Source organism: Geotrypetes seraphini, chromosome 4, assembly GCF_902459505.1.
Source record: "Geotrypetes seraphini chromosome 4, aGeoSer1.1, whole genome shotgun sequence".
NCBI classification, from domain to species: Eukaryota; Metazoa; Chordata; class Amphibia; order Gymnophiona; family Dermophiidae; genus Geotrypetes; species Geotrypetes seraphini.
The window spans coordinates 244,611,083-244,636,907 of NC_047087.1; the positions used below are offsets into that span (position 1 = coordinate 244,611,083).

General features: G+C 44.8%; 1 protein-coding gene across 5 annotated transcripts in view; it reads left to right on the forward strand.

The window, feature by feature from the left end:
* Window positions 1-25,825, forward strand: part of RTKN2 (rhotekin 2) — a 175,826-nt gene that overhangs the window by 54,848 nt on the left and 95,153 nt on the right. For 4 of the 5 annotated variants that reach the window (XM_033943543.1, XM_033943544.1, XM_033943547.1 and 1 more), the window contains one exon: window positions 14,644-14,835. The exons of the other annotated variant lie outside the window; for it this stretch is intronic. In XM_033943543.1, coding sequence (XP_033799434.1) covers window positions 14,644-14,835 — 192 coding nt within the window. The remainder of the gene's footprint in view (window positions 1-14,643; window positions 14,836-25,825) is intronic. 5 annotated transcript variants of the gene reach the window in all.

Here is a 25,825-nt window from a genome sequence, read left to right on the forward strand (position 1 = left end):
AGAACTTGGGACTGGAGTTTCTTGGGTACAGAAGGGAAAAGCCAAGAAGGCTTGCTACGGACTAAGTCTAACCAACTATCTATATAGGGGAATTGATCAGGATGGCCAGTCTTAGGGTGAGTTACTATAATAAAAACCTGACGGGTTATGTCCTCTTCCAGGGAGCCAGAGGGGGGCCAGCCCACACCAAAAGTCGGCCATTCTAACTGGCACAGACGAATAAGGGTTGATTTTTTAAGTCTAGTCCCATAATCAGAGCCAAATCCCTTTTTAAAATTAACTAACATTGTATCAAGGGGGTCCCCATAGGTAGACTGACATCCCCCCATTGTGCAATGGAGGACAAAAACACTTCCCTGTATTCCTGGCCCCGCCCGTCTCCGGGCTAGGGAAACGCAGTACTAACAGGTCCGCACTCGCTTCGTCCTCAAGGACGTCTCAGACACTCTCAAACACACAAAACACAACAGACTTCAGTTTAGTTACCCAATCAGAAAATAACAGTTCCTATAATCCCTCCCAACGACTTCAGCGACTGATCAAGTGGCTTACTAGGCAGGAGAATAGAGACAGGATAGGAAAGATCAATTCCTACTTACCAGATAGTGGCCACTCCAAGACAGAATTAAACTGATACAGATTCTTGTACTTTAAGCTGAGACTGGATAAGTCAGTTGAAGTGGTCAAACTTCCTGAGGTCTGCCAAACCCAAAAGAAGGGATGCCGGCTAAGCAGACTAGTCAGCTGTAGGACCAGAAACAAGTGACCAATCGAGTAACCAGTGGTCAAGAGACCTTCAAGTCCCTGTTCGGGCGCCAAATGAAAGGTCACTTGGATACACAAAGTCAGAGGCGTGAAGAAAGTACAAGAGTTTTTTATTCACAGCATGCCGGGACTCTAGTGCAGTTAATAGCCTGCCTACTAGAGTGTCAGAAACAGGAAATACACGGACTTTTATGCCCTTTTCGCAAACTAATATATGCAAAAACTACAATTTTCATTTGTTACTTCTACAACTTTCTACAATTATTATTGGTCCTAAGCCAGCAGTTATGATAGGCTCAGGGATACAACTTATAGTCCTATAGGAAACTAGCTCATTTCTCTGCTTATCTAAATCTTACAGGTCTAAAGGCTACATGTACAGAAGGGCAGGGCACATCATGGCTCAAACTCTTATCTATTCAGCTTACAATGTGGTAGGGCAAGGACATACATTTTAGGCAGATGCAGTCAATAGATTAAACACTGTTTTCAGCTATGTAGGCCAGAGCAATATTTTAAACAACAGTTAACTATTTCATGACCCTACAGTAAAGTTCAGCTTTTATCTTTATTACCCCTAGTTCACAGCACTAGGGTTCCAGTAGTCCCTCTGGTCTGAGGAGACTTAAAACAAAACATACTTTCATAAGGTTTCTTCCTTACAATACAGTCCAGCCTGCTGCCCAGGCAGAAAAGCCAAAAAAATAACCAAAACGTTTTCTCCTTAGTTTTGCTCCTTTTGTTTGGAAATACTTCAGGAAGCTCTGTGACCTAACCCACCCGAAGTCCAATGCCCCCCACTACCCTATGCTCCTGGGTAGGGGGCTAGGGAACTTTATATAACCCAACCTTTTATGACTGGTGTAAGTCCCCTCCCGAAAGTTCCCTGCTTCAGGGTTACACAATGTCAGGTCTCTGAGTTCCGTTACACTTCTCGGGGAAGTTAATTAAAGGTTCTCACCTCCTTCCCTTTATCTACACGGCCTGCCTCTCAAGTTCTAAGTGATTCATTCACACATGCTCACAGTTCTGCTATGGGAGAAAGAACGCTACACAAAGATACATTCACTTTCATTCCCCTCCCCCATTCATACCTTGTTAACTGTGATTCTCCAGGAGATCCCATACTGCGAGACTGCACTCCATCTCACTGCTTTTTCAGATAGCTCTCCCTCTAATTCCATTAGGGAATCTCCGCTTTCTGAGACAGGGTAAGAACTCCCTTCAGGGACAGCTAACGGCCAGCCTTGCCCTGGAAGTCTTTCTACTCCCCTGCACTTCTGCTTAGGAGTCAGAAGTCTGTTAGCTCGGGAGGGTTGTAAGACCAGCTGTGCTTTAGCTAGGGCCTGGGACAGAGACCTCCTAGCAGGCTCTTTCCTGCTTAGCACGGCATGTCTCTCTCCTGCATTCCTCCCTACAGTCTTCTCCCGAGTGTTCTCCTCTGCAGTCTTCTTACCAATCTCCTCCCCAATCTTCCCCCTAGTGTTTCCACCTGTGCTCATTTATACTGTAAGCCTAATCCCACTCTCCCTCTGGGTTCGTCCTGCTTGCCAGCCACACCCCTCTCATTAACCATGCCTGTGCTGGTTTTCTTTACTAGAGGTTTTGTTGGAGATTTGCCCAAGGTATTATAAAAGGGATTATAGTGCCCTAAACCAGATGTTATGGTTTCTGCCCTTCTCTCTCTGCCTTGCCCTGCCTGTTGGCTCTTGGTGATAGGTACAGGATTATTAGGCAGCTTCCTGGGCTTAGGAATAGGGGCCAGCCTTTGCAAGGCAGGGTTTAAAGCTGGGTTTAAACTGCTGACAGGCTCTTCCCTGTCACACTATTTAGCAATGTGGTTCCTGAAGTTTTGAGAGATACTTTTATTCTGTTGTACTGCATGCACAGTAAATCATTTTCAAATCAAAATATGTTCTAAGTGTGCAAGCCTTTCTTGAGCAAACAGTGAAATTTTGGAGTACTGTATTTTTCGCTCCATAAGACACACTTTTTTTCCACCCAAAAGTGGGTGGAAACCTCGATGCGTCTTATGGAGCGAAGGTACAAATTTTAAACCCCCCTGCACCATTTTAAAACTCGCCACCACAGCACCTTTGAAAATATCCACCCATCTACCCGCCCGCCATCGCCGTACCTTTAAAAACGTCCGCCTGCTCACCTGCCACTGCCACCCCTTTAAAAACACCCACCCGCCTGCCACTGCTGTCGTCGTACCTGGTTATCCAGTGTGTATCCTTCCCTCGCTAGTGGCACACAGTTCAGGAGCAAGCTTCCGCGCTCCTACTTGGGCCTACGGGACTTGCAAGAACTGACGGCAACCATTTAGAAAAATGGAATGGGGCCAGGTGGGAGCACGGAAGCTTGCTCCTGACATCCATGCTCCTGAACTGTGTGCTGCTAGCGAGAGAGGGATACACACTGGACCACCAGGTACGGGGGTATGATTTAAAGTACTGGAGTGGGAGGGTGGTTAAAAGAACTGGTGGGGGGGATGATCTAAAAGTACTGGATGTTCTGCTGAATGCGTCGCCAGAAAAAGCCCTTGTACCCCTCACATGCATGAACCCCGTAGTGGAATCCTTATGCCACATCACCGCACACTTTGCAGAACAGCACCATCCCATTCAGCTTGCTGATATTGCTGGAAGTTTTGCTGGGAGATATCCTGCTCCCGCTGTCCAGTGCTACCTGCAGGCTGCTGGGAGACCCTCCAAAGATATAGGAAGATGAGAGGGGAGACACATCCTCATCACAGCCCGACGAACGGGAATCCTGAGTCTCAGAGCCTGTGGGGGAAGGGGGGAAGTAAGAGGGGAAAGACTGACATGTGGACTGAAAACTGCCATTGGAATTGTCACTGTACATGGAAACAGGACTGATCCTGCTGGGGGAAGATCCTGTAGAGCTGATGCAAGTGATCACTCCACCTGTACTGGCGTTGGAATCCAAAGATGTCATTTTGCTCACCAGCTCTCAGGTGTCATTTAACAGTACTGGGGTGGGGGGTGATCTAAAAGTATACCAACAAATATACAAAAGAGGTAGAGTGTGTGCTTTTGGCCAGAAATGGTGACCAATTTCTTTTTTGGATCCTTTGGTGAACAACAGAGGTGGCAGTGAGGCAAAAAATTAAATTTAATCATTGATGGACTAGGCACAGAGGATCCTTGGTCATAAAAAATAGTGTAAAATCTGAGATGATTTAGTATAGGCCACTTTTCTGTAAAATATCCAAAATGGATAACAGCAGAGTAAAATATAATTAAACAAGTGCTGCAGTAGATAGGGAAATGTGCAGACAGATGGATCTAGCCCAGTCCCTGACTGTCCTGTCCTGACCTACCACTAGACCACCAGAGGGGAGACAGGGTACAGAGCCTGGCAGGGAGGAGGGAAAGGGTGCAGAGCTTGGCAAGGAATGTGGAGTTTGGTACTGAGCCTTGTTTTCCTCCTCTAAATCTAAGGTGCGTCTTATGGTCGGATGTATCTTATGGAGTGAAAAATAATGTACTTGATAGGTTGTAGTTTGGGCATTGTTTGTTGTATATAACTTTGAAAAAGTTTGTCAACTATTTTTTTACAGGCCATTTGGAGGCAATTCTATGCGTTCACACCTGAGTTATGCCACACTTACGCATGTCAAAGGCGTCCTTGTCAATTTTATGCATAAGTGTGGTAGGTAGTATTCTTTAAAGTAGTGCCTACGAGAGTACTATAACACATAATGCCAAGGTGGGTAGGTATGAGAGAGGAGCATGGGTATGGTGCCAAGTAATACTTAGAAGTTATAGAATACTTTCAGTGTGCCATGGCAGATATTTAACTTATTCTGCTTACTTTGCTAGCTAAAAATTTGGCCCATGATTTCTTTTTATTATAAGTCGACATTGGATAAATTTCTTAATATATTTCAGTTAATTTGATAATTGACGAGATTTTTCGGTATTTATATTTCTACTGCAGTAGTGTTCGTATGCTGATCCATAGGGTTGTCCATCTATGTTCGCGAGCATACTACAGAAGATGTCACTCACAACTTTTCCTCCTTCTCCATGGTCTCTGCTGCTTCCTTCATTTCTTCCTTGTGCAGGTGAGCATGAAGGTGTCTTTCTAATTTGCTCCAGTTATTCCTTTGTTTTGCGGTACCTTTTTTTTTTTTTTGCTTTATTTGCGGTTTCTTACATGGCTTCAAAGGACTGATGTTCCTGCTTGAAAGGAGCAGATATGAGTCTGCAGTTGACAGGTATATCCTTCAGGGACCCTGTATAGCCAGCCTGCTGAAAATTTGTAGAACTCATGGTTCCAGACCCTGAGCGTTTACATGCATGTTTGACTTGGTCAGGAGCTTGAGCGCAGGTGGTTAGGCATCAGTAACGTCCAGGATGCTCACAGTACCGGCTGCAGCTTTGTCTCCCCCCCCTTTTTACTGTGTTGGTCGCTGCCGGGGCGGGGGGTTGAGGATCAGTCCAACTAAGGTCCTACTGGCAGCCTGAAGATTTTGGCATGGCAGCTGACTGGTGCCTTGAGGCAGAAAACCCCACCAGATCCAGCTACACTTTAAAGGAGAAGCAGGCTGCAGCACCATTTCCCAAACATATGGTCTGTGAGTACAGGCTGTGCCTACACTATGGGGAAAATCAGGGAGGGGTCTTGAAAAATGTGTATTGGCTGTTTCTGTAGTTAGGTCTTTGGTCTCCTCCTCTAAAAACCTATTTTTTTGAAGTTTTTGGTCAGCCCTGAAGCATATTTAAGCAGTTTTTTGGCACCAAAATGCTACCGTGTTGACCATCTTGGGTTTCCTGGTTTTCTTCTCTAAGTTCTCAAATTTCTTCAAAACTGATAGGAATGGAGTCATCAGACACTATATCATGCCTTATTTGCACTGGATAGGTGGCTGAAAAACGCTCTTGTGCCACTTGCTGCACAACTCGGGATGGAGGGTTGGGAGCTTCAGACTTAGCCCCTCCTCAGGTCTCTAGGGCTGGAGAAAGGCAGATAGTACTGTTGGTTTCTGTTGGTGGGAATGAAACACCTTCTGGAGCTTGTGCACCGTAAGGGCATAGATGCTTCGCAGCCCAAGAAAAGGTGTTTGCTCCATACTAAGGGGCAAGGAGAGTTGCCCTCTCAAGCCTTTACCCCAGAGTTTATTAATCTCTTCTGGTAGCCCTATGTACAAGGTAGAACTCCTCCAGTTGGCTCCACTGGTGAGCAGACCAGCATGCAGGCCCCTCTGGAGTGCTTCTTCCATGAGAGCGGAGGCTATTATGGACTTCAAAGGTCCATTGAACATGGACGTGGAGGATGAGGGTTCGGATTTAATCCTTTTACTGTCCCAAAGTGAGGCTTCATGGTGGGAAAGGCAGCCTCCCATCTACTGTAGAGGACAAGGAGGTGGTATTGGCCATAGACCAGAAACCTCCGTTCACCGACTTTTTAAGTCCTCTGCTTTGCTGGAGATCATTACCGAGTCCCTTTGAGAACTGAATATAGACCCTCTGAAAACCCCATCCTCCCAGTATTTTCTTCTGAGCGGGATCTGAGTTCAACCCATCTTTTCCGTGGCACCCGAACATTAGGATCCTAGTCAAAGAGCCTTGGGAGACCTCTAAAGTCTTATTGAGGGTGGCTAAAACCATGGCTAAATGGCAAATGTTTGCTATGTCAAAGGTAGATTCTGTGGTACATAAGAATAGCCTTATTGGGTCAGACCAGTAGCCCGTTCTCATGGTGGCAAACCCCCCCTCCACAAAGTATCAACATTCCATGCCCAGATGCCAAATGTACTTTCCTACCAAGTGAGAGAGACGTGGTTTTAAAACATCTGCAGGACTGCAGAGTGGATATGGTATTCAGGAGGCAGTTTGAGACTCTAGCCTTAGGGTTTAAAGCTGCAGCTGCAGTTTTCTTCATGGCATGCGCCTGCCATTCTAGGCATGGACTCAGTCCTTGCTCAACTTGTGTTGGCGGGAATAGGCTACGTAGCAGTTGCACTCTGATAGAATCATGGGGAAAGTCTCAGCATTTTCAATCTTTGTTTGTTGTATGCTTTGAATCGGGCAATGGGAAGGTGATTCAACCTCTAAAGCAATGCTGAGCAAGCTCCCATTCGGGGGACAGATATTATTTGGCAGGGGCCTAGATGATCGGCCTCATGGCCCCTGTAAAGAACAAAAAGGTGAATTGCTTCTTCAGCCGAAGATATGAACCTTGGAAGTGCAGGACTAGAAGCCCTGGTTCAACCGTGGCCAGAGTCTAGGCTATTGTATGTTTGTATGTCGTTTCCCCCCCCTCGGCCCATGATAGGCTGGGTGATCCACCGAATCACACAGGAACAGAAGTACTCGTAGCACCAGATTGGCCCAGGTGCCCAAGGTACATGGATCTTGTATGACTACAAAAGGAGCAGTGTCTCAGACTCCAGGTGCATTTAGACTTGGTCTCGCAGGGGTCAATTGCCTTAGAAGATCCGGGACACTTTGATCTTATAGCATGGCTCTTGAGTGCGCAGCACTGGTCCAAAAAGGATACTTGGAAGTAGTCATAGCTACTTTACTTAGAGCCAAAAAGTCAATAACTGGTTCAGCATATGCTAATGCATGGGAGACATTTCAGCGCTGGTATACCAGAGAAAAGTTAGAGTTAGGCAATGCCCCCATCTTGTCAGTTCTGGTGTTCCTCCAAGAGGGCCTTGGTAAGGTATTTGCAGTGGAGTCCCTTAGAGTTCAAGTAGCAGGGCTCTCATGCTTCCGGGGCCGAAAGAAGAGAACTTTACTGGCAGCCCACCCAGACATAGGTTATTCAAAGGTGCCTTGAGACTACGGCCCCTGATGCAAGACCCGTTTCCCTCCTGGAATCTTAATATAGTTTTAAAGGGGCTCGGCAGAGCTCTGTATGAGCCCTTACAGAACATCTTCTTTATGGATCTGTTGATCAAAGCAGTTTTCTTGGTGACAATTACTTCTGCCAGGAGAATCTCAGAATTGCAGGCCCTATCATGCAGAGAGCTGTTCCTCAGGATCGTGGGAGTGATCTTGTGTATGGTTCGCTCCTTCCTAGTGAAGGTTGTTTCAGCATTTCATGTCAACCAAGAGCATTTCACTCCACAGAGTCCAAGAAGAAAAAAAAGGTCTTAAAAGTTTTGGATGTTAGGAGAGTTCTATGTGTTACCTTGAGGTGACCAACGAGTTTCGTCTCTTAGATATCTTTTCATGTTAACCAATCAGGCGAGACGAGGCAGACCCGCTTCCAAGGCCACCCTCTCTAGATGAATTTGTAGAGCGATATCCTCTACATACATTAGTTGCAGCAAACAGCCGCCTATCTCATTGAAGGCACATTTGACAAGGCAAGTGGCTTCCTCTTGAGTGGAAGCAAGGGCAATTCCTCTTGAAGAGATTTGTAGATCAGCAATCTTGTCCTCCCTTCATACTTTCACCAAATTCTACAGGGTGGAGGTAGCAGCACAGGAGGATGCCATTTTTGGGTCCTTAGTACTATGTGCAGGCTCATTTCTCCCATCCTTGACTTTGGGGACTACTAGGTACGTCCCTATGGTTCAGCATACTATCCTTATTGCACTGGATAAAGACTAGGTTTTTACCTTGATGATATATCTTTTCCAGTAGAAAGGAATGGTATGTTGAACTCCCCGCCCAGCCATTTATCTGATACACCTGCTTTCAGATTCAAGCTTTATCCCAGGACAAGCAGGCAGCATATTCTTGACTGATGGGTGACGGCACCGACGGAGCCCCGGTACGGACAATTTTAGAGTGATTGCACTCTAAGAACTTTAGAAAGTTCTAGCTCGGCCGCACCGCGCACGCGCGAGTGCCTTCCCGCCCGACAGAGGCGCGCGGTCCCTCAGTTTCTTAGTTTCCGCGGAGCTAAGAAGACGCGTTTTTTTCAACGGCTGTTGAAACTTTTTTTCTATTGCCTTCCCGCTCGCGTAAACTTTTTGGCTTTGGCCTTATTTCGTTTCTTTTTTTCTTTTGTTAAAAAAAAAAAAAAATATATATTTTTTCCTTTTCTTAATTTGATTTTCCCCGGCGGGGCCTTCTGCCACCATCGAAGCCTCGGCCTTCGATTTGGCGGAAGCCGTTTTTCCTTTCATGCCCCCTCAACCGGGTTTTAAAAAGTGCCAGCGGTGTGCTAGGCCTATATCTCTCACGGACCCACACAACTGGTGTTTACAGTGTTTGGGTCCTGAGCATCAGGCCTCTACTTGCACCCGCTGTGCTACTCTAAAAAAACGGACATTAAAAAATCACCAGATACAGCAGCGATTACTGTTCGGTACCGAGATGTCCGACCCCGTTCCTTCGACTCCGGCTTCGGCACCGATTCAGTCGGCACCCTCGTCTTCGACGCCGCGTGATTCCACACCGGCATCTCAACAGTCAGGTAAGCCGGCTAAGAAGCCTTCCCCGCTGGAACGTCTTCCGGCCTCGAGTGCAGTGAGTCCAATCCTGCCGCCTGTAAGACGCCAGCGGAAGCGCTCCGCCCCTATAGAGGTGAGCCCCTCGACATCGGGCTCCTCATCTCCGGGGCGTCGAGCGGCACCGCAGGTACCGCAGAAGAAAAAAGCGGTACCGGTGCCATCCCTCGATGACCGCATTACGGCCATCCTTCAGGTGCAGCTTAAGGAGCAATTAGAAAGACTCCTTCCTGCTATCATGACACCGAACCTTCCGGTGCCGGCCCGCACCGAGCTATCGGTACCGGTTGTGGAACAACCCATATCGATACCGATTGTGGAACCCGTATTACCCGCTTCCACTGTTTCGGTACCGCTTCACCTAACCTCATCGGTATCGATGCCAGTTCTTGCACCGGAGCCGAGAGCTCACCATCAATCGGTACAGACTTCGGCACCGGTGCGACCGATAACATCTCCTGACTCGGTATCGATGAGGTCGGGTAAGTCGGTGCGCAAAACCCGACACATTCAAACGTCGACACCGGAGTCTCAGGACCATGCTTCCCATGTCAGGGATCCTGATCTCTGGGGGGACTCAGAGGAACCCTTTCTTTCTGAAGGCGAATGTTCCTCAGAGGAGGAGGACTCGGCTGTCCCTGACCCATCCTCCAAACAGGTCACTTCCTCTTTCTCCTGTTTTTTGAAAGAGATGTGTGAATCCTTGTCCATTCCTTTGGAGGCTGAATCCAAAAAGTCTAAAGCTTTTTTGGATGCCCTTGATTTTGATCAGCCTCCAAAGGAATTTTTGAAACTTCCCCTTCATGACATCTTGAGGGAAACTTTCTATAAGAATTTAGAGACTCCTTTAACTGTCCCAGGGGCCCCACGTAAACTGGATTCTCTATATAAAGTAATTCCCATTCCTGGGTTCGACAAACCTCAACTTCCACACGAATCATTATTTGTCGAGTCCACCCTTAAAAAGACTTCAGGAGCCAGTGTATATGCATCTGTCCCTCCTGGCAGAGAAGGAAGGGCCATGGATAAATTTGGTAAGAGGCTCTACCAAAATGCTATGTTAGCAAATAGGGCTAGTAATTATGCTTTTCATTTCTCTTTTTATTTAAAGCATCTCCTTACCACCATGGCTTCTTTCGAAAAGTATCTTCCTTCACGAAAGCATCAACCTTTTCATACCTGCTTGTCGTCTCTTTTCCAACTACGTAAGTTTATGGTTAGATCCATATATGACACCTTTGAACTTACATCCAGAGCGACAGCAATATCGGTGGCTATGCGCCGTTTGGCCTGGCTTCGGGTATCCGAGCTTGATGTTAACCATCAAGATCGGTTAGCCAACGCCCCGTGCCTAGGGGATGAGCTCTTTGGGGATTCCATGGACTCAACCACACAAAAGCTCTCAGCTCATGAGACGCGCTGGGATACCCTGCTTAAAAATAAAAAGAAGCCTCCTCCACCAAAACCATATAGACAGCAGTCGGCCTATCAACGCCGCTTCACAGCTCGTCCATTAACCACCACTGCTCAGCAACCCAGGCGTCAGTTGCAACAACAACGTCAGCCTCCCAGACAGCAGCAGCAACAACAATCTGTGAAACAACCTCCTCAGCAGAAGTCACAGCCCTTTTGACTTCATTCTCCACAGTATAGCCAGTATCCCTATTCCTGCTCTCCTGCCTCAGCCTATAGGAGGTCGACTTTCTCTGTTCCTCAGCCGGTGGGAAGTAATCACGTCGGACCAATGGGTCCTCAACATCATCCGCCACGGCTACTCTCTCAACTTTCAGACTCTTCCACCTCAAAGCCTGCCAAAAGAGTCTGCTTTGAACAGTCCTCAATCGGCCCTCCTTATTCAGGAGGTCCAATCCCTCCTCCTTCTGAACGCTATAGAAGAAGTTCCTCTAGATCAAAAGGGGCAGGGATTCTACTCCCGTTATTTTCTAGTCCCCAAAAAAACAGGAGATCTCAGACCCATCCTAGATCTTCGCGATCTCAACAAACATCTGGTAAAAGAAAAATTCAAGATGCTTTCTTTAGCCATCCTTTATCCCCTTCTAAATCAAAACGACTGGCTATGCTCCCTCGATCTCAAAGAGGCTTACACTCACATACCGATCAATGTAACCTCAAGACCATATCTCCGATTCATGATCAATCATTGTCATTACCAATACAAGGTACTGCCCTTCGGTCTAGCCTCATCTCCAAGGGTATTCACCAAATGTCTCATTGTGGTAGCGGCATTTCTACGCTCTCACCACCTTCATGTATTCCCTTACCTGGACGACTGGTTGATCAAAGCCACATCCGCTCAAGCAGTTCTCCTGGCCACCAACCAAACCATCCAGTTTCTCCAAATTCTGGGGTTCGAGATCAATCTACCCAAATCTCATATCATCCCCACTCAAAGACTTCAATTCATTGGGGCGATCCTAGATACACTCCAAATGAGAGCTTTCCTACCATCCAATCGTCTTCAGACCCTTCAGTTTCTATGTCAGCAGGTGCTTTCACTACCTTCCATCTCAGCCAGACAGATGATGGTACTCTTGGGGCACATGGCATCCACAGTTCATGTCACACCTCACGCACGTCTTCACCTGCGCACTCCTCAATGGACCCTGGCTACTCAGTGGTCCCAAGCGTCGGATCCTTGCTCACGACACATATCTGTGACATTATCTCTTCGTCAGTCTCTTCAATGGTGGTTGGTATCCTCAAATCTATCCAGAGGTCTTCTGTTCCATCAGCCTCCTCATCAACTAGTCATCACCACCGACGCCTCTCTGTATGCATGGGAAGCTCACTTGAACGAGTTCCAGACTCAAGGTTTTTGGACAGCCCAGGAAAAGAAGCATCAAATCAATTTCCTGGAACTCAGAGCGATGTTTTATGCCCTCAAGGCCTTCCAACATCTTCTCTTTCCTCAGGTCCTTCTGTTGTGCACAGACAATCAGGTTGCGATGTACTACATCAACAAACAGGGTGGGACAGGCTCTCGCCTTTTATGCCAGGAAGCCCAGAAGATCTGGACTTGGGCCATAGATCACCATCTCTTCCTGAAAGCTATATACATTCAGGGAAAACAGAATTCCTTAGCGGACAAACTCAGCAGAATTCTCCAACCTCACGAGTGGACACTTGATCCGGTAACTCTGCAGTCTATCTTCACTCAATGGGGCACTCCTCAGATAGACCTCTTTGCAGCTCCTCACAATCATCAGCTGCCCCTATTCTGCTCCAGACTTTACTCTCCGCACCGTCTAGCAGCAGATGCTTTTCTCCTCGACTGGTCGAATCTGTTCCTGTACGCCTTCCCTCCTCTGCCTCTCATGTTGAGAACCTTGTTCAAGCTCAAGAGGGAACGAGCCACCATGATACTGATTGCTCCGAGGTGGCCCAGGCAACATTGGTTCTCCCTTCTACTTCAACTCAGTTCCAGGGAACCTTTTCTTCTTCCTCTGTTTCCATCTCTGCTTACGCAACAGCAGGAAACCCTTCTACATCCCAACCTCCAGTCTCTACACCTGACAGCTTGGTATCTCTCGGGCTGACTTCGACTGATACTCTTTTGTCGCAGCCCATTCGTTCCATTCTGGATGCCTCCAGGAAACCAGCCACTCTGCAATGTTACCATCAGAAGTGGACGAGATTTTCTTCCTGGTGTCTTCTTCATCATCTTGATCCCACTTCCCTGGCAGTGGAGACGTTGTTGGATTATTTACTTTCTTTGTCGGACTCTGGCCTTAAGTCCTCTTCCATCAGAGTCCACCTCAGTGCCATTGCAGCTTTTCATGAGCCAGTCCATGGAAAACTTCTTTCAGCTCATCCCCTGGTATCCAGGTTCATGCGTGGGCTTTTCAATGTGAAACCACCTCTTAAAGCCCCTCCTGTTATCTGGGATCTCAATGTGGTTCTTTCCGCCTTGATGAAGCCTCCATTTGAACCATTGGCTACATCTCCTTTCAAGTTTCTCACTTGGAAAGTGCTTTTCCTTATTGCTCTTACCTCTGCCAGGAGGGTTAGTGAGCTTCATGCACTTGTCGCAGATCCACCTTTTACGGTTTTTCACCATGACAAGGTGGTTTTGCGTACACATCCAAAGTTTCTCCCTAAGGTTGTCTCTGAATTCCATCTCAACCAATCCATTGTTCTGCCGGTTTTCTTTCCAAAACCTCATTCTCATTCTGGGGAACAAGCTCTGCAAAATTTGGATTGTAAACGGGCTCTAGCTTACTATCTAGAGCGTACGAAACCCCACAGATCAGTTCCTCAACTTTTTCTGTCCTTTGATCCGAATAAATTGGGACGTCCTGTTTCTAAACGTACGTTGTCTAATTGGCTGGCAGCGTGCATTTCATTCTGTTATGCTCAGACCGGACTGACACTGGAAGGTTCTGTCACGGCCCATAGAGTCAGAGCTATGGCAGCATCTGTAGCTTTCCTCCGTTCCACTCCTATTGAGGAAATCTGCAAAGCTGCTACTTGGTCCTCAGTTCACACTTTTACATCTCATTATTGTCTGGATGCATTCTCCAGACGGGATGGACACTTCGGCCAATCTGTTTTGCAAAATTTGTTTTCATAATGGCCAACCTTCCCTCCATCCCTCTTTTTATTAGCTTGGAGGTCACCCATCAGTCAAGAATATGCTGCCTGCTTGTCCTGGGATAAAGCACAGTTACTTACCGTAACAGGTGTTATCCAGGGACAGCAGGCAGATATTCTTGCGTCCCACCAACCTCCCCGGGTTGGCTTCTTAGCTGGCTTATACTAACTGAGGGACCGCGCACCTCTGTCGGGCGGGAAGGCACTCGCGCGTGCGCGGTGCGGCCGAGCTAGAACTTTCTAAAGTTCTTAGAGTGCAATCACTCTAAAATTGTCCGTACCGGGGCTCCGTCGGTGCCGTCACCCATCAGTCAAGAATATCTGCCTGCTGTCCCTGGATAACACCTGTTACGGTAAGTAACTGTGCTTAATGGTTACTCCATAGCTAAGATTTTACTGTCAGACTATGGACTTATGACGAGTTTGTATATAGGATTAGAAGGGAGGAATGGTTGAGCTCCATAAATGTTTGGGCTGTTTACTTCTCGCTTACCTTGTATTATCTTACATTCATTGTTCCTCTCAGAGGCATGCTAATGTTTTAACTACATTGCTGTTTATTCAGCAATTGTTTAAATTCATCTGAGCAGATCAAACCCTAATTTCAGGGAATTCCCTGTACCTCTTCTTCTCCTGTCACCAGCTTTGGTATGAATTGAAGGGGGCAGCAGAGACTGGAGGAGGAAGAAGAGTTGAAAAGCTGTAATTGACATTTTCTGTAGTATTCTCATGAGGATAGATGGACAACCCTATGGTTCAGCATACCATCCCTATCTATTGGAAAAAATATCAAGGTAAGGACCTAATCTCTTTTTATCTGTCTTTAGTAAAGAGGCCAGTCCAGATTTTCAACTGAAATTGGAAGTATATAGCTGCTGCATTGAAGATCCATCTATAATGCATACCCCTAGGAAACTGGTCAGGAAACTTAGAACATCAATTGGCAAATCTGCTGGCAATAAATTGAACCTGGAAGGGGGAGATCCTGAAAGCTCTGCACTATCTACACTGTCCGCACTGTGAGTAGTTTTGTAAGAAATCATGGAGGCAAGTGTTATACTATACAGGTCACTGCCCATGGACCTGCAAGCTAATATTTTAAATCTGTGGGATGATAAATCTGTGCTCAGCTGTGACAAGTGTTGATTGATTAACTTAGTATACTGCTTACAATAAATGTATTAAAGCGGTTTACATATACATGGCATCAATACAAAATAAAATACATATGAACAATGTCTATGCAAAATAAAATGACAGACTAAGAAAACCAATGCAAGTAAATAATAAAAATAATTTAAAAACTTTCTTACAACCATTATGTACAATGGAAGACGGAGACCTTACACAGGATACTTTACGATAATAGAAAACCATTTGTCCCTAAAATGGTTTAAGAGCAATCAGGTTTTCAAGATCTTCCTGCACAACCACTCCCCACAATAACCGACCACTAAACTTTAACTCTTGTTGAAACTAATCAATCTGTAACATTTCCTAATCATTGTAAACCGCATAGAACTTCATGGTCCTGTAGTATATAAACTGTTATTATTATTAAATGAGAGGTAAATACTGATATTATGCAAATCATCAGACAGGGCATTCCAGATAGATGGATCTATTTGTCAACAAGAAATGTTCCCTGTAATAGTATTTTGTAGAGAGCAGGATTGTTAAAGTACACAAGTGGTTGACATCCTCTAATGGTGCAAGGACACAACTGCTTTCTCAAAGTTCAGAACGTAATGTAAGGTTCTGAGACTGCACATCTATTCCATGTGCAGTACAGTAATGGTTAGTTCCAAAGCTCAAAACATTTATGCACCTCTTGGAGAGGCAGGAGGGATTGTGTACCTTCTTAGTCTTACTGTATACGAAAACAAGTAAGCAACATTGCTTTTTCCATTGACACACAGGTTTGAATCGGGCGTACAAGTGGGTGACTTCTAAGCTTAGGACTGCTCAGTATTAAATTCCTTATTCTTTTAACAGCTCACAAAATCAATTGTGATAGTTGTAAATTCATATGGACATATTGGCCAACATGATTTGATCAAAGCACTCCTATGCTAAAGCTTGGTCCAGACAATAATGTACAGTGAATGTATGAATATAAGTTGTTTGAAGATGTTCTGTGTTTGCAGATGATATCCAGTGAGGCAAACTTAATAATGCTAATGTCACTGCAATAGCTCTAATGTGATGAGACTGGAGTAGAGAGGAACATTCACTTGTTGGTATGCACCTGGACATGCCGTTGGACTTGAGGATGAAGGCTTGTGTCACTTTTTGGTTGTACTAGGGAAATATTAGGTTTTAATGTTGTAATTGTGGTTCATAGACAAAAACACGTGACAACAGGGAGAGGCAGATCTTTTACAGTGTTATCATCTTGGTGGACTTTGACCTTGCCCAGGACTGCAGCGCTTCTTTGTCATCTGAAGCTGGAGAGTCGGGGGTCGTTTTCCTAGCGGGCACCCGCGGAGACAGACGCTCTGACATCACGCGGGTCCTTGCCCTCGGGGTTAAAGAGACGCCGCGACTGCAGGAGACCGGAGAGGCAGATCTTTTACAGTGTTATCATCTTGGTGGACTTTGACCTTCCCCAGGACTGCAGCGCTTATTTGTCATCTGAAGCTGGAGAGTCGGGGGTCGTTTTCCTAGCGGGCACCCGCGGAGACAGACGCTCTGACGTCACGCGGGTCCTTGCCCTCGGGGTTAAAGAGACGCCGCGACTGCAGGAGACCGGAGAGGCAGATCTTTTACAGTGTTATCATCTTGGTGGACTTTGACCTTGCCCAGGACTGCAGCGCTTCTTTGTCATCTGAAGCTTGAGAATCGGGGGTCGTTTTCCTAGCGGGCACCCGCGGAGACAGACGCTCTGACGTCACGCGGGTCCTTGCCCTCAGGGTTAAAGAGACGCCGCGACTGCAGGAGACCGGAGAGGCAGATCTTTTACAGTGTTATCATCTTGGTGGACTTTGACCTTGCCCAGGACTGCAGTGCTTCTTTGTCATCTGAAGCTGGAGAGTCGGGGGTCGTTTTCCTAGTGGGCACCCGCGGAGACAGATGCTCTGACGTCACGCGGGTCCTTGCCCTTGGGGTTAAAGAGACGCCGCAACTGTGGCGTGCAGCCGCAGGGCGCGGCTAAAGGGGTGTGCCCTAAGGGGCACGTCTGCCCCTTGGGAGCCCCTTGGAGACACTGGAGGAACGGGAGGAACTGTACGTATTAATTTTTATTGATATGGGGAAAAGGAAAGGTAAAGCCAAGGTGTCCACACCAATATTATTAGGCCCCATAGATCGGCATTTTATTTCATCCAGTGCCTTAGGTCACAGCCAGGGAGCGGATTCGCTATCAGGGGCATCTCTTAGCCCCCCAGGTAGAACTCCTCCCACTCCACCGAATAATCCTGATGTTTTGGAGCCCAAGCCCGGCTCCAGTATTCAGTCAGATGGACTCCCTGAGCAGATGGGATCACCTTCATTAGTTTATGGGGTGTTGCCCAAAGCCTTATCTTTTCAAGATGAGGCTTTGTTTGCCAGAGAGCCCCAGACTGAACCTCAGGAGGTTACTTTAAAAGATCTTTGGCAAATTAATACTCGTGTGGAGGGGTTATTAAAATCTGTGGCGACACAAAACGTAAAATTTTCGCAAGAGGTGATTGAAAAGTTTGCAAATGTTGATTCTAATTTAAAAATTATTGAAAAATCAATTAGAACAACTGAGTCTCAAGTGGTTACATTACAAGCAGTTTCTTCAACAGCAGTTAAGGATTTTCATATCACTCATATGAAATTTGAGAAAATGGAGAACTTACATAGAGCAAAAAATCTACGTCTAGTTAATTTCCCCAAAACTCATTTATTATCTCCAGAAATATTGGTTAAGAAATATTTCAAAGAAGTTTTGGGGATGACTGACGTAGAAAATTTTCCTTTAACAAATTTGTATTATATTCCTCAGAGGAAAAAAGTTCCCACAGAATCAGGTATAGATCAGTTGGAACAAATTGATTTTGATTTAACTGGTTTCCTAGAAGATTCACAGGATATAATCCAAACTAGATCTACACTTCTTATAACTTGTACAAGAGAGATAGATAAATCCTTAATAATGAAAGCTTATTTTCAAAATAAGCAGACTAAATTCTGTGGAGATAATGTACTGATTTTTCCAGATGTGGCCCAAGCAACACAATTAAGAAGAAAATCCTTTCTGGCTTTGAAATCTAGGATGTTGGCTTTAGGAGCCACATTTTATTTGAAATTTCCATGTAAATGCTTGATTAAATTTAAGGAGAATGATTATGTTTATTGGGACTCAACTCAGTTAGAACAATTTTTGCAACATCAAGAATCTATTAGTAGTAGTTCTTCTGTAACCACATAATTAATTATTTGGAGTTTTGAAAATTTGAGAATGATTATGTTTATTGGGACTCAACTCAGTTAGAACAATTTTTGCAACATCAAGAATCTATTAGTAGTAGTTCTTCTGTAACCACATAATTAATTATTTGGAGTTTTGAAAATTTCTAACACTTATGATTGATCTATATGATCATGTTTATTTTGAGACTTTTTGTTATGGTATTTAGTATTTGTTATCCCACAGTTATGAGGACTAGAGGAATTTTCTGATAAACCTTTTTTGGTTGTAATACTATTTCTATAATTTTGTATATGTATTATTCTTCTTTTATTATTATGTGTAAGTAATAATGTTCAAAATTTGAATTAAAAAAACCAAAAAAAAAAAACCGCGTGACAACAAAGGCGCGCCGACAACCCAGCGCAGACAACTGAGCGCAAGGCGGAAGCACACCAAAGAAAAACAGTATTTTAAGGGGCTCCGAAGGGGGGTGTTGGTGGGGAACCCCCCCACTTTACTTAATAGAGATCGCGCCTGCGTTGTGGGGGGTTTGGGGGGTTGTAACCCCCCTCATTTACTGGAAACTTAACTTTTTTTCTCTTTTTTAGGGAAAAAGTGAAGTTTTCAGTATAATGTGGGGGGTTACAACCCCCCACAATGCCGGTGCGATCTCTGTTAAGTAAAGTGGGGGGGTTCCCCCCACGCCCCCCATCGGAGTCCTTTAAAATACTGTTTTTCTTCGGCGTGCTTCCGCCTTGCGCTCAGTTGTCTGCGCTGGGTTGTCTGCGCGCCTTTGTCGTTGCGCACTTTTGACCTGTCACCTGTAATTGTAGCTGTAAGGCATGTTTAGTTTGGTCTTTGACATAATGTATTGGGTAAAAGAGAAGGCAGGGGCGTGGAGAGTTCCAGTTTCTCATATGATGGAAGAGGTAGATATGAGTCTAGAAGGCAATTTGTAGGAAAGAGAGGGAGCTTGTGAATTGCAAGATGGATGGATGTTTGTTTATTAATGTGATATTCCGCTAAAGCTTTCACAAGTTCTCAGCGGACTACATAAAAATATATATTACATCTTAAAACAAATTGTGTGAAATAAAAGGAACTCATTATATAAAGAAATACAATATGTTTTCAATAGTTTTTTTAAAACCTTATAACTCAATTCAGTGCAAATATTATGTGGGAGTTGATTCCACTGACTATGAAAAAATGCTTTATGACATGTCATAAGAACATAAGAAACGCCTTCACTGGATCAGACCTAGGTCCATCAAGTCCAGCGATCCGTACACGTGGAGGCTCAGTTAGGTACTCCCTGTAGGAGACCCGGATTTCCCGTATCTCTCGATATGATTTGCAAGAAGGTGTGCATCCAACTTGCGCTTGAAACCCAGAACAGTAGTCTCCGCCACAACCTCCTCCGGGAGAGCATTCCAAGCGCCCAACACTCGCTGTGTGAAACAGAACTTCCTGACATTTGTCCTGAACCTGCTGCCATTCAGTTTCAGGCTATGCCCTCTTGTCCGTGTCACATCTGAAAATGTCAGTAATGCTGCTTCCTGGTCTATTTTGTCAAATCCTTTTAATATTTTAAAAGTCTCTATCAAATCCCCTCACAGTCTTCTCTTTTCGAGGGTGAACAGCCCCAGTTTTCTGAGGCGTTCTTTGTAGCTCAAATTCTCCATACCTTTGACTAGTTTCGTGGCTCGCCTCTGCACCCTCTCCAGCAGAGTTATATCCTTCTTAAGGTATGGAGACCAGTGTTGGACACAGTATTCTAAGTGTGGTCTGACCATTGCTCTGTAAAGTGGCATTATGACGTCCTCCGATCTACTCGTGATCCCCTTCTTAATCATTCCCAACATCCTGTTTGCTTTCTTCGCTGCCGCCGCGCATTGAGCCGATGGCTTTAGGGTTCTGTCTATCAGTACCCCCAAATCCCTTTCTTGTTTGCATTTGGCTAATGTCACACCCAATATCCTATATTCATGTTCTTTGTTTTTCTTTCCCAGATGCATCACCTTGCATTTGTCTATGTTAAAATTCATCTGCCACTTTATCGCCCACTTTTCCAGCTGGTTCAGATCCTTCTGAAGATCCTCGCAGTCCCTTTGAGAGCCAACCGCCCGACATAGTTTTGTATCATCTGCAAACTTGATTATATTGCATGTTGTTTCCTCTTCCAGGTCATTTATAAAAATATTGAACAAGATGGGCCCAAGAACCGAGCCCTGTCGATTCCCATTTTGTTTTAGAAATTAATGGAATAACTAATCTATTATCTTGTAGAGATTTTTAATGTCCGACCAGGTGTATAAGGGATGGTCAATTATTTTAAATAACAGGGCTCAGAAGTATATACAGTAATGCCTTGTGTGTTAAAAGTAATACCTTGAACCTAATTCTATAACTTACCGGTAACCAATGGTATTGTAGATAAAGGGGAGTAACTCTATTAAATTTACTCTTGTGTTCCAACAGCTTGAGTGCCACATTCTGTAAAGTTTACAATCGCCTTAAATTAAATTTTGATATTGCTGTTGCTTATTTGTTTGTTTATTTTTATTTTTGCTAATTTCACAATTTACAAGCATAACACTTGTTCAAGAAAATAGATTCTTGCAATGAAAAATTTTCCAGAAATATAAAATCAACTAAACACTTTAGCAAGCTTCTATTTTAACCTCAAATAATTAAGAAACACTGTGACCATACACTCTGAGGCTTCTATTAATGAGTCTCCATCCTCAGTAGAGGCTTATGATTTTCCTGAGCAGCAATCTCCACAGACTCCTGACAAAGAATCACCTACTCCTGAGATACTTTATTTTACCCATTTTATAAGACAGCTAGGTAAAGACATGTCTCTTTAAACTAGCAGTGGACTCCAAATATACTCCTGAATATATGGAAACTATGGACATTAAACATCCTCCTAAAGAGGTCATTAAACTAGCTCTCCATGCAATTTTGAAGGATACCCTTCACAAAAATTGGGAATCTCCGTTGTCGGTACCAGTTTCTTCCAAGAAGCTGTACTCTCTCTATAGACTTGCTCCCACTCTTTGATTTGACAAGCTTCAACTGTCTCACCAATCCCTAGTGGTAGAATCTACTCAAATCGACTTCCTCCAAGGTTTATGCCTCAGTTCCACAAGGGAGGGAGGGTCACACTATGGACAAATTTGGTAGATGTCTCAACATTTCATGTTGTCCAGTTGTGTGAATAATTATACATTCCATTTTTTATGTTATCTTAAGCAGTGCTTAAGCAATTACCAATGTACCAGAAATACCTACCTTCTCACCGTACTAACAGTTTTCAACAACTTGTCTACCCTTTTTCAATTACATAAACATTTAGTCAAATCTGCTTACGACTATGAACTATCATCCAGAGCTTCATCTATATCTGTGGCTATGCGGAGACTAGCATGGGTCAAGATTGTTGAAATGGATGTCAATCTTCAAGATCGATTGGCTAACATTCCCTGCTTGGAGATGAGCTTTTTGGGGATACCATTGAGAATGCCACTCAAAAGCTTATCATTCATGAGAAATCTTGTGACACTGGTTAAACCTACAACCAAACAATCCACTTCGAGGCCTTTCAAACCTGCTGCCTCTTATCAAAGATGATATTCAGCTAAACCATCTACTGCTTCACGTCCTCAGCAGAAAAAACAAAAACATTCTCGGAAACCTTCTCAGTCTGCTCCAGCTAAGCCTACTCAAGTCTTTTTGACCAGTTACTCAAGAGCTTAGTTTCAATAAAATTACATCTGTCTCTCTCTCAACCAATAGGAGGTCGTCTTCAACTTTATTCTCACCGTTGGGAATCATCACATCCAACCTCTGGGTTCTAAACATTATACGAGAAGGTTGCTCCCTTCATTTTCTCACCATCCCTCCAGATAATCCTCCAAAAGAGTCTGCTTCCAATCTCCTTCAACCCTCTCTTCTTCAGGAGATCGAGAGTCTGTGAGGCCGAGGTCGGCTTCGGAGTCGAGGAAGAGGTTGAATCCATCCCGAAGAGCTTTTCCATTGAAAGTAGACGACGTTTAAGGGCTCGAGGTTGAAGAACAACACAGCGCTCACACGACTTCAGATGATGGTCTAGCCCAAGGCACTTGAGGCACCTACTGTGTGGGTCCGTGAGCGAAATTGCATGCTGACACTGGCTACACTTCTTAAAGCCTATTGTTGGCCGGGACATAGGAGGAAAAACAGCCGCTGCAAGGTCGAAGCCCCTGGGCTGCGGCTGAGCGGCCTGCCCCGGCAGCTGAACGGAAGAAAGAAAAATTTTTTTTAAACTAGAAATAAAAGAAAGTAAAATAAATACAGTGATTCGTGAAGAAAAATAACACAAACCACGCTGAGAGAAGGCACGAAGTAAGTTAAACGCAGAGAGTCAAAGACGGACTTCTCGGCTACACGGAAAACTGAGAACTGAGGAGACGCGCCCTATGCTGGTCGAGAAGGCACTCACGCATGTGCGGTGCGGCTGATTCGAAACTTCTAGTTTCTACAAGCAAGGCTTCCGCATCGAGGCTCCTTCAGTGAAATTACCCATATGTGAGAATAGGCTGCCTGCTTGTCCTAGGATAAAAATGGTTACAAATTTACAAAATGTGAGTGGGTAGAGAAATTCTTACACAGCAAGAAACATTGAAAAGAAGATGCAGTACATTTAAACAATTGAGTAAATGCAGTGTTGCAGCTCCAGACTTGAATGGGACTCAACCAAAAGTGGGTCTTGTGCTAAGAAATCTATTGTATTTACATACTTTCTTGAAACAATTAATCTAAGAACTTGGCAACATTATTCTGCATAATTTGGGACTTAGTTGACCTTTGGATGCCTCAGACAAGTACCTTAATGAGGCCAATTTAAATAACTTGAGGACCGTTACTGTGATAATTGAGCTACACATGTGGAGACTAATTTTATACAAAAATCTTTTATCTCCACAAGTCTAACTGTTCAATAACAATAAAAAATGAAAACAAAAAAACTCATATCAAAGTGCACTAAATGCTGTAAACATACTTAATTATAAATTAAATTATAAAGTGCTCCAACCAAACAGTGTCATAAAAAATGCCAGCAATGTTTGTAGAGAGGGACTATCATAGCACTTTGGAAATCCCTCTTACTGCCATCCGTGAGACCAGTAAACAATAAATTGTTAATATATCCTGATGTAAATAATTGTTGTTGTCATTACTTATCTGATCAGGAAGGGGGCACTGAAAAAACAAAAGACATATAGAATCAAAAACATGTGTGATCAAAACCAGACCTTAACTATTTGGTAAAAAACTTATCAAATCAAAATCTAAATTATGAACATAAATAAAGATAAATATAAAAATTAATCAAAGCAACAAAAATAATAAAGTAAATATCCACTTACTAGCACAGCCAGAGGGTTCGATATGACTCGGTGAGGGGAACAAAAGCAGAAAGGAAAAACGCTATCAGTGAATGAAGTAATTTAAGAACGCTGGGACTAACACGTCACTAATGACAAGTATCATACTTTCCACCACTAAAAACAACGGGAGATCGTAAACCCGCCCATTGCAGTGCAAACTGACCAATCACAGATAAAAATAAAAGTAAAGAAATAATTCATAAGGACCCGGATCTTATTCTATCTTGCCTGATTCTTTTTTAAGAATTCAAACGCAAGTAACCCCGACTGCTATACCAGCGGTAACGTCCGATTTAACATCCAAAGGAGCACGAACAAAAAGAATGACCAAAAATTAAATAAAGGCATTTACAATTTATCGGCGAGAACTCAAACTCCTCAAGAGGAAGAAGTTTTGGAGAAAGGGTTATCATATGTTCCTACTGTTAAATATGACAATTTTCTTACTCGCTCTTATTTGTACCGGTTTTTCAGAAGTCTTAGAATGAAGGTATTTTTCATGAATTCCACTAAAGAAATTACAGAAGATTTTCCAGCGGCGTTATATCATGAATCCAAATGGATTCCCCCGGGTCCACCTGATGTGTCGATAGCAGCCTTTAAAAAAGTGATCCTTAAGGAAATAGAAGAATTGGAATCTTCTCAGATAAAAAGCTATTGTAATCTATCTAATGCTCAACATCAAATTTTGTATAATCTTAAGAATGATAGCTCTATTATTATCCAAAGAGAAGACAAAGGTGGTGGTATTGTGATACAAGACTATTCTAAATATAGAAATGAAGCCTTACGACTATTAGATGATGAAACATTCTATAGAATCCTACATCCAGTTTGCTTAATGAGATTCAAGATATTACATCTGAAGCCAAATATGAAGGTATTATCACACAGAAGGAATTTAAATTTCTTGGACAAATTAGACCTCAAATTCCTCAGATCTATTTTTTACCTAAAATACATAAATCCATTAAAAGTCCTCTGGGCCGTCCGATTGTTTCTGGCATAAAAGTCTATCTTAGAACCTCTTTCTCAATATACGGATTTTTATTTGAAACCTTTTGTATCTTTGGCTAAATCCTATGTTAGGGATTCCACTCATTTTTTGAAGTTGATCAAGGAACTCAAGGGCATCAATTTGGATGAATGTTTTTTAATCACCGCTAATGTCACTTACCTATACACCAATATTCCGCAAGACGCTGCCATCAACCTTGTACGAAATTTCCTTCATCTAACAGACCTTTCTGATAAAAAACAGAGTCTTTTGACTAAATTTAGTGCGCTGGTGATTTAATCTAACTACCGTATTTTCGCGGATATAACGCGCGCGTTATACGTGATTTTACGTACCGCGCATACCCCTCGCGCGTTATATGCCTGAGCGCGGTATAGAAAAGTTTTTAAACATAGTTCCCACCCCGCCCGACGCCCGATTCACCCCCCCAGCAGGACCGCTCGCACCCCCACCCCGAACGACCGCTCGCACGCGCTCCCACCCGCACCCGCATCCACGATCGGAGCAAGAGGGAGCCCAAGCCCTCTTGCCCGGCCGACTCCCCGACGTCCGATACATCCCCCCCCCGGCAGGACCACTCGCACCCTCACCCCGAAGGACCGCCGACTCCCCAACAATATCGGGCCAGGAGGGAGCCCAAACCCTCCTGGCCACGGCGACCCCCTAACCCCACCCCGCACTACATTACGGGCAGGAGGGATCCCAGGCCCTCCTGCCCTCGACGCAAACCCCCTCCCCCGAACGACCGCCCCCCCCCCCAAGAACCTCCGCCCGTCCCCCAGCCGACCCGCGACCCCCCTGGCCGACCCCCACGACACCCCCACCCGCCTTCCCCGTACCTTTGTGTAGTTGGGCCAGAAGGGAGCCCAAACCCTCCTGGCCACGGCGACCCCCTAACCCCACCCCGCACTACATTACGGGCAGGAGGGATCCCAGGCCCTCCTGCCCTCGACGCAAACCCCCCTCCCCTCCAGCCGACCCGCGACCCCCCTGGCCGACCCCCACGACCCCCCCACCCCCCTTCCCCGTACCTTTGGAAGTTGGCCGGACAGACGGGAGCCAAACCCGCCTGTCCGGCAGGCAGCCAACGAAGGAATGAGGCCGGATTGGCCCATCCGTCCTAAAGCTCCGCCTACTGGTGGGGCCTAAGGCGCGTGGGCCAATCAGAATAGGCC